General features: G+C 39.8%; 1 protein-coding gene across 1 annotated transcript; it reads left to right on the forward strand.

The window, feature by feature from the left end:
- The first annotated feature begins 10,005 nt into the window (after nucleotides 1-10,005).
- LOC149820776 (late embryogenis abundant protein 2-like) lies at nucleotides 10,006-11,493 on the forward strand. The gene is made up of 2 exons (XM_089983258.1): nucleotides 10,006-10,264; nucleotides 11,108-11,493. Exons 1-2 carry the CDS (start codon nucleotides 10,194-10,196, stop codon nucleotides 11,340-11,342), a joined length of 306 nt encoding a protein of 101 aa, XP_089839384.1. The 5' UTR covers nucleotides 10,006-10,193; the 3' UTR covers nucleotides 11,343-11,493.
- The last annotated feature ends 5,393 nt before the right edge of the window (nucleotides 11,494-16,886 follow it).

Consider the following 16,886-nt stretch of genomic DNA (forward strand, 5'->3'; position numbering starts at 1 on the left):
TTTTTGTACTTTTGAATAACACCCATTTTGAAAATATAGTGTTTTTACACTGATATTAACAATATAAAACTTATTTTAATATTTTTATTTATTGATTATATTTTTAATATTATTTTGATATCTGGTATACCAATATCATTATGTGGTCTTGGCTACATAGCAACCGTAAGTACAGTAGGCAAAGCCAGTGTGGCTAGGTATGTGGTCTTGAGAAGCAGATCAGGTCATGTTGAACATGAGCATTTTTGCTCATGCTGACATCGTGGCCATCCAATTTGCATTTTAAAAAGCTCAAAAGTCAATAGAACCACGTGGCATTCATCCAAAATGCAAACAGACGGTCACGATGTCGGCATGAGCAAAAACGTTCATGTTCAGCATGACCTGATCTGCATCTGTGGACTTGGGGGTGATTTCTCTGTGTAAATATTAGAAAAAAAAAGGAATTCGTGACATAAAATCTCAGAAGCAGATCAGGTCATGCTGAACATGAGCATTTTTGCTCATGCCGATATCGTGGCCATATGTTTGCATTTTGGATGAATGCCACGTGGTTTTGTTAACTTTTGAGCTTTTTAAAATGCAAATGGGATGGCCACGATGTCGGCATGAGCAAAAACGCTCATGTTCAGCATGACCTGATCTGCTTTCTGAAACTCGTATCGCCAGTTGGCTGTCTGCATATAAGAAGAATGCCAACTGTTTTACACCTAAAGGTTATATATGGAGAAAGTAAGCAATTAATTGCTCCACGACTCGTTCGTTACACCGAATAAGAAGAGGAACACCTTTCATACGAAAGACACCTTTCTCGACAGAATCACTGGCGATGATGTGGGAAAAGATGTCACACAAAAATCATGGGGCCACTTGAATAAACGAGTTTCACGTAGAGTGGAAAGTGACCCACTTTCGCACCATAGTGGGCCATTTTTCTCCAATTCTCACATGAAATTCTTGACTTACAAGTGAAATGGTGGTTTTCTTGTCGTCTAACGTAAGCTAATTCACACGGAAAAATAGAAAAAACGTAAGCTAATTGTGATGTCAAACCCTTAGAATAGGTCCGCCGTGTTTAAATTTGTTTCACGTAGAGTGGAAAATGGCCCACTTTATCACCAAAGTGGGCCATTTTTCTCCAATTCTCACGTGAAATTCCTGATTTTCAAGTGAAATGATGTTTTTTTTGCTGTGTAACGTAAGCTAATTCTCATGAAAAAAAAAAACATAAGCTAATTGTGATGTCAAACCTTTACAATACATCCACTGTGTTTAAATTTGCTATTCCAATGTACTCGATGGGTTGAACATCATATTTATTTTTTTTTTAATTTATAACACGAAGAAACCACACTCAGCATGAAGACCTGGTTGCACTGGCTCAGCCTGTCATACCTCCGGTCATCGTGTCGGCAGCGTAAAACGCCAATGCTAGGAACCCTGCTCTTAAGGCCTACCCATTAGCTTGCACAGAGATGCACTGCCCATGAGAATTGAACCTTAACAATATGTCGTCTAGCAGCCAAGGCCCCACCCCACTATGCCAACCCCCCTCGGGTTACACGATACCATCAATTCAGTGTTGGGATAAACCACCACATTGGTGGTGGTTACCCACGATGTGGATAACGCTTCCCCACGGAAGGTGTTCCTCCTGTTAAACCCGCACTGAATCAGGAGAGAATGGTTGCACAAACCGTTCCCACTCGCCCTGATCATCGACAAATACAGAGTAAAAAATTAGTTTTTTATATACAAGAAAATATGAGAGAAGGTTTAGAGCCTTACCTCTCCATTCAGAGTATTTTCATCTGGTCGCGGGAATCGGTCCTACTCAACGACTGCATCCGGCAGCCAACGCTTGTAGAGGGCCACAGTCCGGTTGAAGAGAAACCACTCCTTGCTTCGATCAACCTCTGCTCCAGCCGACCTCCACCACCAGCAGAAGTACTCTTATGGCTGCCTCAGGTACACAGTCATCTCCTATTGATTTGTTGTTTTAACACAGTGTTTGCTTTGTTGTGTTTTCTCTATCCCTGTGCAGGCCACCTCCATTAAGAGGAGGCGATCCCGAACAACCCTACAATGGGTTATGGGCCCACACCCCACATTCGCTGTGCGGGGTGTGTTTCTAGTCGTCTGGCTGGCTGTGCAGGTTGTCGTAGGGCGACACTGCAGCTGGTCATCGGCACCGGCGACTGTCATTGTAGGGTGACAAAAAAAAGGTTTCAGGTTTTTACCTGTGGCCGTTGGGCTGCAGAAGCATCAGTTGTCGCCAGTGGAAGCCGCGGAATGATGCTGACTTTCTGGTTGGCATCTATCCGGCGATGTCAGTATTTGGCCGACGACGCAGCACAAGGGTTTCATGTTTCTTTTACTGTCGGGTGAGGAGAGATGATGCGCCGGTCCAAGCTCCGTGAGGGTCGCCGGCAGGTGTGGCAGCTCGCCGACAGGCGACATTGGTCGCCGACAGGCGACGTCGGTCGCCGATAGGTAAATGGCAAAACCCCCTTTTTTTGGCTTCTTTCACTATTTTTATAAATAGATACCCTCGTGTTTCTGTTTTTTTATTTTTAAAATAGTGAAATCGGGTCCATATATTGGGTTTGATCTGGTTCATTCCAGATCTTACTTGGATCCGACTAGTGCTGGGTCTTACCTGGATACGGCTTCCAACTAGGTCAAACCTGAATCTAGTTATATACCGGGTTAGACCCAGATCAAGTTAAATCGGGTCAGACCCGAATCCGGTTATATATCGGGTCTGACCCGGATCAAGTTAAAACTGGGTCATACCCGAATCCGATTATATACCAGGTCCGACTCGGATCAAGTTAAAACTGGGTTAGACCCGGATCCGGTTATGTATCGGGTCTGACCCGAATCAAGTTAAACTAGGTCAGACTCGGATCCGGTTATATATCGGGTCCGACCCGGATCAAGTTAAAATTGGGTCAAACCCGGATCCGGTTATATACCGGGTCTGACCCAGATCAAGTTAAAATCGTGTCAGCCCCGGATCCGGTTATATACTGGGTCCGACCCAGATCAAGTTAAAATCGGGTTAGACCCGAATCCGGTTATAAACCGGGTCTGACCCGGATCAAGTTAAAACGGGGTCAGACTTGAATTCGGTTGTAATCCGGGTCCGACCTGGATCCAGTTGAAACCGAGTCTGACCCGGATCCGGTTATATGCTGGGTCAGCTTCAGATCCAGTTAAAGTCGGGTCCGACCCAAATTCAATAGGGTCCAGGCACTATTTGGCCTGAACCGGATCAAGGACTGATTCAGCCCTTTTCGAGACCGATTCAGAGTCGTTTTGACCGGTTCCTTTTAGTTTCTCACATGTTTCGAGATGCTAAGACCATGTTTTCATAAATATAAGAAAATACAAGGATTTTGGCATATTGTTATAGGGTTTTTATGAACCTTTGTTCATACTTGACACTGATTCATAAGGTTCAAACCCTTAGATAACCGGTTCAAAGCTATTTCAGACGGGTTCAGAGTGCTTTCAAACCAGTTCCTGCTTAAGGACCTAAGGTTTTACCCATTTAAGCTTGTTTTTGTTATTGTTTATATATTTATTTGAAATTCTGCATGCGTAAATGATTGTCTAATATTGGCATTAAGGATAGTTAGATGACTTAGTGTATTCACGTCACCAAAGTGACGAATACATGTATGTCATCAAATAATTTCAATACTATCATACAGTTTAAGTCGATATTAACATTGTACTTAGATTCGTGAAACGATAAATGACCCAAAGGTAGTTTTATCGTGTTTGAAATTTAAGTAGGGTGGAATAAGGTAAATGTGTTGAGATACATCACATATGTGTATCCAAAGGTACCTTGTGTCGATGGTCTAACTTCACAAGAACCTTAGTTTTACCGAATATGGTCGGTAGGCGAAGTGGTTTTGCGTGTCGGAACTCTTACCAAAGTAGAACTCCGATGACCCCCTTCACTCGCCTGAAAATAAGCATATTAAGGGCTTTTATTCATTTGCTTTTTTCATTAAAGTTTTAGTCTTGTACGAATGCCTTTTTGATACATGTCTTTTGTTGTGCAGTTTCTAGTTCTGTGATTTTAAATGGTTTTAGTTATATACCTTTTCTAGATGGATCAAATTTTAGTGATTGGAAAGAGATTGTGTTTTTTACATTAGGGTATATGGATCTGACCCTAAGGATAGATGAACCCGCTGCTCTAACTGATCAAAGCACTACTGAACAAAAGAGTGTTTTTGAGAAGTGAGAGCGCTCAAATAGACTTAGAATGTTGCTTTTGCAATCTAAGGTGGCTAAGAATATTCGTAGTGTCATACAACAATACAGGACAATTAGAGAGTTTTTAAGTGCTATTGAAACACAATTTATGAGTTCAAACAAGGTTAGAGTCAGTACCCTGATGTCTAAACTCATATCTATAAAATATACTAGAGGGAAAAACATTACCCTGATGTCTAAACTCATATCTATAAAATATACTGGATGGAAAAATATTTGTTGGCACATTTTGGAGATGAGGAATATAGCGTCTAAGCTAAATAACATGAAGCTCAACATCTCTGAATCTTTCCTAGTGCATTTAGTTCTAGCATCCTTACTCTTGGAATACGGACCTTTCAAAATCTCTTACAATACACATAATGATGAATGAACATTCAATGAACTTATGTCCAATTGTGTTGAAGAATAAGAGAGGTTGAAAGGGAAGAAGGTGCAGAGTGCACATATGGCTTCTCATGCATCCAAGGTAGGATCAAGGAAGAATGCATTTAAAAGACATGATAGGAAGAAGCCAACTAGGGATAAGTCGTCCCAAGACAAGCAATCTGACTCTACTCTCATAAAGTACTTCTTTTGCAAGAAGAAGGGATATAGGAAGGCAGATTGCATAAAGTACAAAATGTAGTTGGAAAAGAGAAGTAATTTGTCATTTGTTTCTTATGAATGTAATTTATTATAAATTCCTAAAAATAGTTGGTGGATTGATTCTGGTGCTACTGTTTATATTTTCAACTGTCTACAGTTGTTCATGAGCAGAAGGAAACCAACAATGCATGAGAAAAGTCTCTATTTGAGAAAAAAGATGTGTTCACATATGAAGGGTGTTGGAATATGCATGATTACTTTAGATACAGACGTAGTTTTAGATATTTATGATATCTTTTATATTCCATCATATAGTAGAAACTTAATTTTAATTTCAAAATTGGATAAATTTAGATATTGTTTTAAGTTTGAAAATTCTAAATTATTCATTTATAAAAATTCAATTGAAATTGGTTCTGCATTAGTTTATGATAGTTTGTATAGATTGAACGTGAAGATCCAAACTCAGGAATCTCTAACTTTTGAATACGCATTGGTTGAAAATAAACGTAGCTTGATAAATGATAAATCTTACATGCTTTGGCATCGAAGGTTTGGTCATATCTCTGAAAAGAGAATAAAGACACTCGTAAATGAAGGAATCTTGAAAATTTTAGATTTTACCGACAATGACCCATGTGTTGATTGCATAAAGGCTAAGCATACAAACACATATAAAGAAGGTGTCAAACGCAGTAGTGAGATATTAGAGATAGTTCACACAGATATATATGGACCTTTTACCTCCTGTTATATAGGCAAAAAATATTTTGTCACCTTTATTGATGACTATTCATGATATATGTATCTCTACTTGATTTTTGAAAAATCTGATGTTTTTTAGATGTTTAAAAAATTTAAGAAAGAAGTAGAGAAACAAACCGATAAAATTATTAAAATAGTTAGGTCAAATAGAGGTGGTGAATATTATGGTAGGTTTATTGAGATGGGGCAAAGGGAAGGACCATTAGCGTGATTTCTCAAAGAGGAAGGCATTGTGCCTCAATATACCATGTCTGCTAGTATCTATCAGAATGGTGTAGCTGAAAACAGAAATCGTATGCTTAAAGAAATGGTCAGAGCTATGTTGAATTATTCAACACTTCTGATAAAGTTGTGAGGTGAAGCCTTAGGGACTGCTGTGCATATTTTGAATAAGGTACCTACAAAATTTGTGCCTAAAACTCCTTACGAGATATGGATAGGTAGGAAACTATCTTTGTCTTATATGCACATATGGGGATATCCTGCAGAGGCTAAGTTGTATAACCCCTACATTAAAGCATTTGATCCAAGAACAACCAGTGGATATTTTATTGGTTATTCAGAAAGATAAAAAAAGGTACAGGTTTTATTGCCCATCTCACTCACCACAGATTATTGAAACAGATAAGGCAAAATTTCTTGAAGGTTCAGTAGGATTAAGTGCACTTTAAAACCTTGGTTTTGAGGATGTACATGATCTAGTTTTGTCACTTGTTAAAAAAAATAGTGAAAGATACTGCATTATTATTCCTAATGATGATGTGGTTGATCATTCGGTTGTTGATGCACAAATCCAAAGTGAATCTATTGTGAACAATGCGGAACAACACGAAGAAGATGATCAGGTCCAATCTGAACTTGAAGAACGACCTATTTGGAGATCTACAAGAATTAGGAGATCTGTCATACATCCTGATTATGTGATGTACCTTCAAAAGCCTGGTGATTTTAATGGATAATGACCCGTTGACTTTTATGAAAGTTATAGAAAGCAAACAATCTACATACTGGATAGAAGTCATGAAAGAAGAGTTAAATTCTATGGCTAAAAATCAAGTGTGAGATCTTGTCGAGTTACTTAAAAGAGTAAAGCCCGTAGGGTGTAAATGGGTCTTTAAGACCAAGAAGGACTCCAAAGGTAACATAGAGAGACATAAAGCAAGATTGGTTGCTAAAGGATTCACCCAAATGAAGGGCATTGACTATAATGAGGCATTTTCTTCTGTCTCAACTAAAGAGTCAATGGGGATAATTTTGGCCCTCGTAGCTCATTATAACTTAAAGCTACGCCAGATGGATGTGAAAACAACGTTTCTCAACGAGGATCTGAATAAAGAGGTATATATGGATCAACCTCTTGGTTTCTCTAAAAATGATTGTCTGGTTTGCAAGCTCAACAAATCAATACATAGACTTAAGCAGCCTTCCCGACAGTGGTATATTAAATTTTCCAAAGTCATTATGACTTTCGGGTTTACAGAAAATATTATTGATCAATGTATATACCTTAAGGAAAGTGAGAATAAGTTCATTATATTGATGTTGTATGTGGATGGCATTTTACTTGCGACTAATGATATAAAGTTGCTTTCAGAGACAAAACAATTTCTTCCATCACATTTTGATATGAAAGATATGGGTGAGGCTGCTTATGTTTTTGGCATTGAGATACGTCGATACAGAGCAAAAGGTTTTTTAGGCCTCTCCCAGAGTTCCTATATAGATAAGGTGTTAAAGTGATATGGGATGGAGAATTGTTCTCCTAGTTCAACACCCATAACAAAAGGTGACAAGCTGAGCCTAAACGATTGTCCACAGGACGATATTGACAAAACACCGATGAGTACTTATCCATATGCATCAGTTGTTGGCAGCTTGCAGTACGCACAGACATGTTCTCGACCAGATATTTCTTTTACAGTATGAATGCTTAGTAGATTTCAGTCTAACTCAGGTTTACCCCATTGGAAGGCTGCCAAGAAAGTCTTGCGGTACTTGCAAGAGACAAATGACTATATGTTGACATATCATAAAGTTGATCACCTTGAGGTCATTGGCTACTCAGATGCGAACTTAGGAGAATGCCTTGATAGTAGAAAGTCTACTACTGAGTACATCTTCTTACTTGTTGGGGGCGCGATCTCTTGGAGAAGTAGAAAGCAGACAACCACTGTTGCTCACACCATGAAGGTAAAATTCATAGCATTGTACGAGATTACCTCGCAAGCTATATGGTTAAAGAACTTCATATCACAGTTAAAGGTGATTGATTTCATTGGGAAGCCACTGAAGATCTACTGTGATAATAAAGTTGCAGTATCCTTTTTTAACAACAACAAAAGTACTACATCATGTAAGCATATGAAATTGAAGTATTTTGTTATTAAAGAAAGGACATAGAATCATTTAGTGCATATTGTTAATAATGATACCAAAGAGATGATCGTTGATCATCTTACTAAAGGGCTAGCACCGGGATTATATTCCGAATATGTAATGAGGATGAGCATGTTAAACTCTTTTATGACATGCATATAAATAAAGTGATCACTTTCTGTTCATGATTCTCATTATTTTTGTTGTTAATCTCATGAGGATTAGAGATTCAACTAAGGACCTATAGAATAGAATAAAAAGGTCATTCTATTCATCAAGTTATTCCCATAAGGTTTTTTGGTTAAAAGTTTATAGTCGGAACAAGCAGAAGAATGTTGGAATAAACCACCACATTGGTGGTGGTTACCCACGATGTGGATAACGCTTCCCCACGGAAGGTGTTTCTTGTATTAAACCCGCATAGAATCAGGGGGGAACGGTTGCACAAATCATTCTCACTCTGTGCCTATAAAGGGGTATCATGAGTGACCCCCTGATCATCGACAAATACAGAGTAAAAAATTTATTTTTCATATACAGGGAAATATGAGAGAGGGTTTAGAGCCTTACCTCTCCGTTCAGAGTATTTTCATCCAATCGTGAGAATCGGTCCTGCTCACCGACTACATCCGATAGCTTGGGCTTGTGGAGATTTCATGTAACTCTTTTTTTTTTTTTGAAAAAATATATGAAAATGAGCAAACACGTTTTAATGACATTATCTACATTATAAGTATGTCAATTTATAAAGAGTCTTATTTTTGCTTTTATAATATTTTTTTATATTTATAACTAAGAAGATATCACACCCTGCACCAAGACCTGGTCGCACTGACTCAGTCTGCCATACCTACAGTCATCATTCCGGCTGAGTAAAACTCCGAGGCTAGGACCCTTGCCCATGGAGCTCTTTTCTAATATTTAGGATTAGGATTTAAGATATCAGAGAATCAGATATCGAGTTTGGATCAATGGTTAGTCCGAACCAGATTCATTTGTATCCCTAGATCCAGCACCTGCACAGTGCACGATTCTTCGTACGATCGTTCGTAGCGCCTTCGCAGCCTCAAATGCGGTCAAAAGCTTTCCATCAAAAAAAGAAAAAACATTTGGTCAAAAGATTTAGAGGGTTCTTTTAGACCACGACCCAGAAATTTAAGGCATTTCGGTAATATAAAGTCAGAAGAGGCTTAGAGGAATTCACGGCCGTCGGTTGGGTTGGGGCCGAGCTCGAATCTCCACGCGTATTCCTTCTTGGTCAGATGACCGAGTAAAATTTTGACACGTGTCATAATCACGTGACCTTCCACGAGAGTCTCGCTGGACCCCTCGCGAAGCGTCCGCGTCGGTCCACTCTTTTTGAAAAGTCGACCTCTCTTACGATTTGACGAAAATACCCCTAAAATGAACATTTGCCAATTAAAAAGGCAGCGTGGTCATTAGTGCAACTGCCCTTTATGGACATATTCAAAAAAGGAAAGGGCATATTTGGCAAAGCAGGAAATATCGCGAACAATCGTGTAGTCAATTTTGACCCCTTCTTCAGCCGCGGGTTTCTTGGGGGTGTCAACGGGTCGGGTTTAGTTCGAATATAGGTGAAACCAAACCTAAATCTGATTTGAGACTATGGTATCGAGTTTGGACTCGGATCCAATCAGAATCACCAAAACCATACCTAGATCTTATAAGAATTACAGACCCAGACCATACCCGATAAAATAATATTTCTTATTTTTTAAATTAAAAAAATGCAGTTTCGAGTCCAAACTCGAGTCGGGTCGGGTGTGGTATGAAATTTCACAAACCATATTCGGCTCCATATATTAATCCTACTTTTCGAGTTCGACCCGGATTCTAATCAGACCTTATTTATCACTGTTCATAGGGTTTGGTATGAATCGGATCAAAATTAAACCCGACCCAATTAACACCATCGTCGAGTGCCCTCGCTCTATATAATGACCCTGAAGGAGGCGACGAGCATCGACAGAGCAGGGGAGGCGGAACGAGTGATACGGTTGTTCTGGTGCGAGGAGGGTGAGAAAGAAAGAAGATTAAGGAAAAATCTTCTTCACCCTTCTTAGCATTAGTTCCCGTCTCCCATCATTCTCCAGAAAGAAAGAAAGAAAGAAAATCCCCAATCATTTTAAAGGGATAAATCAGGAACAATGGCCCGCTCTGTCGCAAACTCGAGATTTTTCTCTGCTGTTTCCGATCTCTCCACCATCTTCATCAGCCGGTATGCAAAACCCATTTTTTCTCGTTTTCTTTTTCTCGGTTTTAAATGGTGTTTTGGATGTTACCACTTGTCTCAAAAAACTGAGATAAGTTGGCGTTTTATGTTATGTTTCATAACATACAACCTCCCATCTTATTCCATTATCCCATCTGTGAGTTAAGAACTCTCTTATGTTTTTCATTCAGTGTTCTTTGTTCCCTGTTGTTTTGGGGGATGCCTCTGTGGACAAACTAAATTTTTTTGAGTTTTTTTTTATAAATCGGTTCTTATAAAAAAAATGTGGGGTCAGATTCGCACCAAAAAAACAAACAAAAGTGCTGAAAATGCACTTGGATATTCACATTACCCTGTATGACAGGAAATATTTACTCAGGTAGCGTGTGCCTTGGATATCTATGACATAACCTATATTGGTAGCTCCCAAGGCCCCTTCATTATTTTGGTAAGGGTTACTTGTAAATGTTACCAACCTGACGGAAGGTCACAAGGTCGAAACTGGGTGCACTCTCGGGGTGGGCAGCCAGGCTTCTAAGGTTTTACTAACCCGAGACCAGCCAATTTGCAGTTGGTTGTTGATAGGGTTTTTTCATACTTAGATTGGTAAAGTGGTCAACATAGGTAAGATCACTAATGATAAAAATGGTCTATTGAGGGATGTAACACACAAAGTGCCCTGAAGCAACTCTGGCTTTATACAAGTGGAATCCATGCGTTGAGTGGATTCAATTGTTTTTGATGGGTTACTTCAATGAATGCGCCCATTACATCTTTTTTTTTTTTTTTTTTAATATTGGAGGAATCCTAGATGGTGTTGGCAAGTTCTCAATTGGTTCATGATTTCAGGCGGAATTTCTCGGCTCGATCGTCCAGCGTGGTGGATAATGCGGTGAGAGGGGGCAGCCGGCAGGTGATGCAGAGGGTGGAGGAGAATCCTAAAGGCGTCTCCGGTGAGAAGTCATCATGGATGCCGGATCCGGCCACCGGATACTTTGTTCCAGAGGACCAATTTGGCCGGACTGATGACGCCCAACTGAGACAGATCCTTTTGAGCCAGAGATCCGGCAGTGCAAGAAACTAAGAGACAGAATAACAAAGGAGAGGAGGAGAGTTTTGGTGTCTTTGTTGGTATTTTATCATACTTTAGATATGGGGTGTAACGGTAAACGGATCATGGTTATATGAATTCTTGCATGTACGACGATATGGAAGAATTTCTTTTTATTACCAAACATGGGTTTTCTTTTAATTTATTGAACTTTTTTTTTATTTATATTTTATAAGTAGAAACGGTTCCCAAAATGGGATTTAGTTGAACTGGCTCTGCCTGCCATACTTATGGTCGTTGTTATGATAGCATAAAACTTAGTGGGCTTACCTCTTTCAACTAAGAAGTCGCCAAGCTTCTATTTGCTAAAGGGGTGGCACCCATGGGATTTGAACCTATACCAGCTGCCTAGGTCCCATCCCACTACTCACTCGTTGGAGCTTATTTTTTCAAATTTTTGTGGAACTTAATTTTCTAGATGTCAAGTTATGACGGTTGGAGCTTGATTGCATAATGCAATTAGGTGATTTCGTGCTCGGGTTCATTGGGTTAAAAACCTCAGGTCTCTCTTGCCCATCCATCAGGCGATACAGTTTTAATCTCTTAAGAAAGAAGACGTGTACCTGCGGGTTTTGAACTCGTGATATTCTCTCTCATCAGGCAAGCGGTGTAGGGATGGCAGAGGACAAGGGGGGAACTGCCCTGCCCCCCCCCCCCGCCTCACCTCGTTTAGAGTGGGGATGGAGAACATGAAATGAGGATGGAGGCGGGGATGGAAGTTTAAATCAAAACCCGTGCAAGGATGGAGGCGAAGATGGACTTACACTTTCCCCCACCCCTCCCCGTCCTCGATCCTTCTTTAGAGATGGCAGTGGACCGAGGGGAAACGGGACCCCGCCCTGCCTCGCCCCACTTGGACTGGGTATGGAGGACATGAAACAGGTATGGAAGTTAAAATCAAAACTTATGCGGGGATGGAGGGTAGGATTTTGAGACGTGGCAGGGGTGGAGACCTTGTTCCTTGCCCCCGCCCCGGTCCACTGCCATCCCTAAAGACGTGTTGTTAGCATAATTTCTGTCAAATCTAAATCCGCATTGGTCCAACCTCAGCAAATAGGATTGGATAGCCGTGGATCTCTTTCACATCCATGTCCATTGAAAACCTTGCCCTATATGTTTGGTTGCATCTCTTGTGATTTGGAATCACATGAGATTCATTTTAAATGTCATTTCAAATCACATTCTGTTTGTTATTATTTGCATGAGATTTAAAATCACAATGTTTGGTTAGTAGTGCAAATGAGAGATTCCAAATCACATTTGAATGCAGCCAAACATAATCTCTTTGTTTCTTCAAATACAAAAAAAAAAAAAACAAGCCTCATTCATTGGTCTGGCAAGAGTTATAGATCAAGTTAATCACAGAGTTTAGCTTGGAGCCTTAGTAGAGTAGAGACTAGTTGTCAGGGGCGGCTATATATAGGAAACTAAATTAAGGTGGATACAAATGCATAATAAAAATATACCAACTAAGTCGGTATCCCATGTGGTAAGTGGGGTGTCTGTCAAGCTGAAAGCTCAGGAATCGAATGCCACATGAGGTGGCTGTTGTTCAAGGTTCCGCCTAACCCCAGCTTGCCTTTTATCAGATACCACCTTATATCTTAAAAAGAATGACACTGAGAGGAGTCAAGATCGAAGGGAGGGCAGTAAAAAAGTCGGGTCTGGGTAGTACCCACCCTGAACCCGACCTTTCAAAGGGCACTGTGGGTCCACCCCTGCTGGGTTATGATTGGGGGGTAAGTTGACCCAAAGAAGAAGTCTGGCAAGACTCAGCTTAATCGGCTAAGCTTCACAGTATTCCACGCATAAATGGGCGAGTGGAATCATTTTTTATTCTTGGACGAGCTATTCGTGGCCACCAATCATTTCTTTCTTTCGTTGATTCTGCAATGATAATTGCATACTTGACTAGACTAAAGGACCTTTGTCCTCTTTAGAATCTAGGCACAAAATAGAGAGAGAGAGAGAGAGAGAGAGAGAGAGAGAGAGAGAGAGATTAAGTATTTTTTACATCTTTTCTTTTGCTTGGTAGTGGAGTGAGGATTCTTTAGGCATCCCTTTGCATTAAAAAATGAGTGGGTACATTGTGAGAACCCCAATTCTGTCGATTGGGAACTATCAACATGCCTTTATCCTGATGTCAGGGCGCTCATGGTTCTCCCAGTTGAGTTTACCCAGTTTTTCAAACGTTCCAGATACTTTTTTTTTTTTGTTTATATTTACACGGAGAAACCGTTGGCTATGCCCGTTGTACTTACTGTTACTGTCCTGACAGCGTAAAACTCTGTGGGCTTACTCCTTGAACAGTATAACCATTTTCAATTGCCAAAAGTGAGAATTTAGGCCACTATCCCTTTGCTTGAACGTGCCTCCCACTAGGGGTGGCAATCCGGTCGGGTCGATGGGTTGGGTTAACGGGTTGGTGGGTGGGAATACCTCAACGCGAACACGATCCATTTATTAAACGGGTTGAATGTGGCAAACAAAAACACGACCCATTTATTAAACGAGTAACTCAACACAACATGGTAACCCGACACGAACACGACCCATTTATCAAAAAATAAGGTGCCTTCAGCGAGAGAGACAAAACTTTGGGCTTGCTTTGCTTGGGTGCCAAACCAAGAGGAAGAACAAGAGGGAGAAGAGAAGAGGGTGGTGGTGTGCGCCTGTGCGGTGATGGCAACGAGGTGGAGATGAGAGGTCTCGGGTTCTCGGCTGTGGCGAGATAGGAAGGAGTTAGGTGAGTGACTAAAGTGTAAAGTTATGAGTTAGAGTTAGATAAGTTAATATATATATAAATGGGTTGCGGGTTAATGGTTTCGTGTAAATGGGTTGCCCCGCCTACCTAACCCATTTATTAAATGAGTCAAACGGGTTGGCGGGTTGGCATACCCCTAACACGAACACAACCCATTTAATAAACGGGTTAGGTGGGTCGACCCGTTTAAGCTAAACCCTAACCCGGCTAAGAAGCAGGTTGGCAAGTCAGGTCAGATTTTGCCACCCCTACCTCCAACCCTAACCACATTCATCTACAGCACTATGCTCCAAGGTAGATGGTGATTTTTATACAATTATACAACACTACCATGTTGTTGTTTTTTTTTTTTTGAAAAGCAAGCTGGGGTTAAGCAGACTCCCACCAGGGGTTTGAACCTGCAATGTCCCACCACAAGGAAACGTGCATTGACAGTTCCAACCAACCACGCTGATGGCTTGTTGGTGCACCACCATGTTGCTTGATCTCATATTATTCATGAAATTTGCTACTCATGAAAATTTTTTATTGCATATCTCCACATGCACAGTACTATCATGTAAGGCTGGTGGGGGTGTCAATGGGTTGGGTTTACCCAGACTCGACCCAAACCAAACCCTATAGGGTCCGTGTATATGGTGATAAATAAGAAGACCCGATTAATACCTGGGTCCGGATCCAAAAGTCTGATTAATACATAGACTCGGGACTCGGATCTGACTTGAGTTTCAATTAAGACCCATAATTTTCAATATAAAAATGACAAAAATATATGATTTTTACTGGGCATGGTCCAAGTTTGATTCATGTAGTTCTTATCAGGTATGGGTATGGTTTTTCTTATAGTGAACCCGATTAGACCTAGGTCCGGACCGATACCATACCCAAAAATGTGGTTCAAGTCTGGTTTCAGTACCAGGCTCCAAACCAAACCCGACCCGTTGACACCCTCAAAGCTGGGAAACAAGCTGAGAGAGCCGCTCATAGTTTAGCTCATGTTCGGCTTATAAACAGCTGGTTTAACCATGTCAAATGGCTCGGAAAGATGAAGATGAACATTAGGTACTTGGCTCTGCCCAACTCGTATAAGCTTGTTAAGTGGCAAGAAATATATTTTACATTTTTTTTTGGTAATCCTAATTCTTTAGGAATAAACAATGTATTTTCTCTATAAACAAGTTAGCTCAAACTGGTTCATTTAACTAAAGCTCATTATCAGTACTCGGCTTGGCTCGTCACAAGTCTGCATTTCAATAGCTCCTCTACTTAATTTTTTTTTTTGGAAAGGCAAGTTGAGGTTAGGCGGACCCCTACCAGTGAACAGCCCCCCCCCCCCCCCCATGTGACAGAGGGATTCGATCTTGGGCCTTCAGCTTGACAAAGGAGCCCACTTGCCCCATGGGATACCCCTCTACTTTAAATTTTGCATTTCACTGTCTTGGTTTGATTAATGACCATAAGCCATCAAAGGCCATTTGAACTGCCAAAATCATTGTGACAAATATCAGAGATATTTTAAAAAATATTGCAAAAAAATGTGATATATTATTTTACCGGTTTAAACTTCAAAATATCATGATATTTTCACAATACATTTAAAATGCCAAAATCATTAAAGGTTTTGAATTATTTTAATTAGAAGTTTGATTTTTTAACAAGACCTTAAACTTGTATTATTTTTTAAGATTTTTTATTTTCTCTCCTATTTTTAAAACTTAATTTATTTATTTTTTGCTGATATTTTGCCAAAAAAATACAAGATAAATCAAAATTTTCAAAATTCACAAGAAAAAACATGATGATAAATTATCGTTTTAAACTTTTTCACTATGGTTAAAATGATGCATTATCAAACATTTCACTATTAATGAATTAATGAATCTAAATAAAGAGACATATTTGGGTATCATAGAGGGAATGATTCTTCATTATCATGGACTATATATAGCGGCAAGTATCTGCAAGTTTTTCAATAAAAAAGTGAAAAAATGCAAGAAATTGCCTAGACCAAAAAATAGAAGTATAGGTGAAAATTAGTTTTTTTCATATTTAGTTTTTTTTAAGTTGTATTATATTACAATTATTTTTGCTAATATTTTTCAAAATGCAAAACAACTTCATTTTCTAATAATAAAAAGTATGATACTGGAATATGAACTATATGTCATGTGTTATCAGATCTATTCTATTTTAAACTTTTTATCACTGTTTTATTCACGCATGAAGGACGTTTGAACCTAACTAAACTGGCTCCTTAAAAAAACAGACTAAATAGATTGAGTTAAGGCATCTAAGTTAAAAGACTGAAGCTAATTAACAATCAAACTATTCTAGGTGCTGTTTGGATGACGCCAAAAACCCAGTTTTGGCATCAAAACCTTGTTTATGTCGTAAAACCAGGTTTTGGGAATGCTGTTTGAATTTTTTTACATTTACATGGAGAAACCACCTCCACAATCACTGTCCTGGCAGCGTAAAACTCTCTGGGCTTACCCCTTTCCCCCATTAGAATCACCACACTTCGGCTTGTGCAAGGGGTGACGTCCATGAAATTTGAACCTAGACCACCTGCCTAGTAGCCTAGGCCTCATCCCACTGCACCAAACCCCTTTGGGCGGGAGTGCTGTTTGGATGATGCCCCAAAACCTGGTTAGGGTGAAAATTTTACCCCATTGGGCTAGGGCATTTGTTTAACTTGCCCTAACCCAGTTTATGGGAAACCTCATAAACAAGATTAAGCTTGGAACTGTTCA

This window comes from Nuphar pumila, chromosome 12, assembly GCF_984573655.1.
Source record: "Nuphar pumila chromosome 12, dmNupPumi1.hap1.1, whole genome shotgun sequence".
NCBI classification, from domain to species: Eukaryota; Viridiplantae; Streptophyta; class Magnoliopsida; order Nymphaeales; family Nymphaeaceae; genus Nuphar; species Nuphar pumila.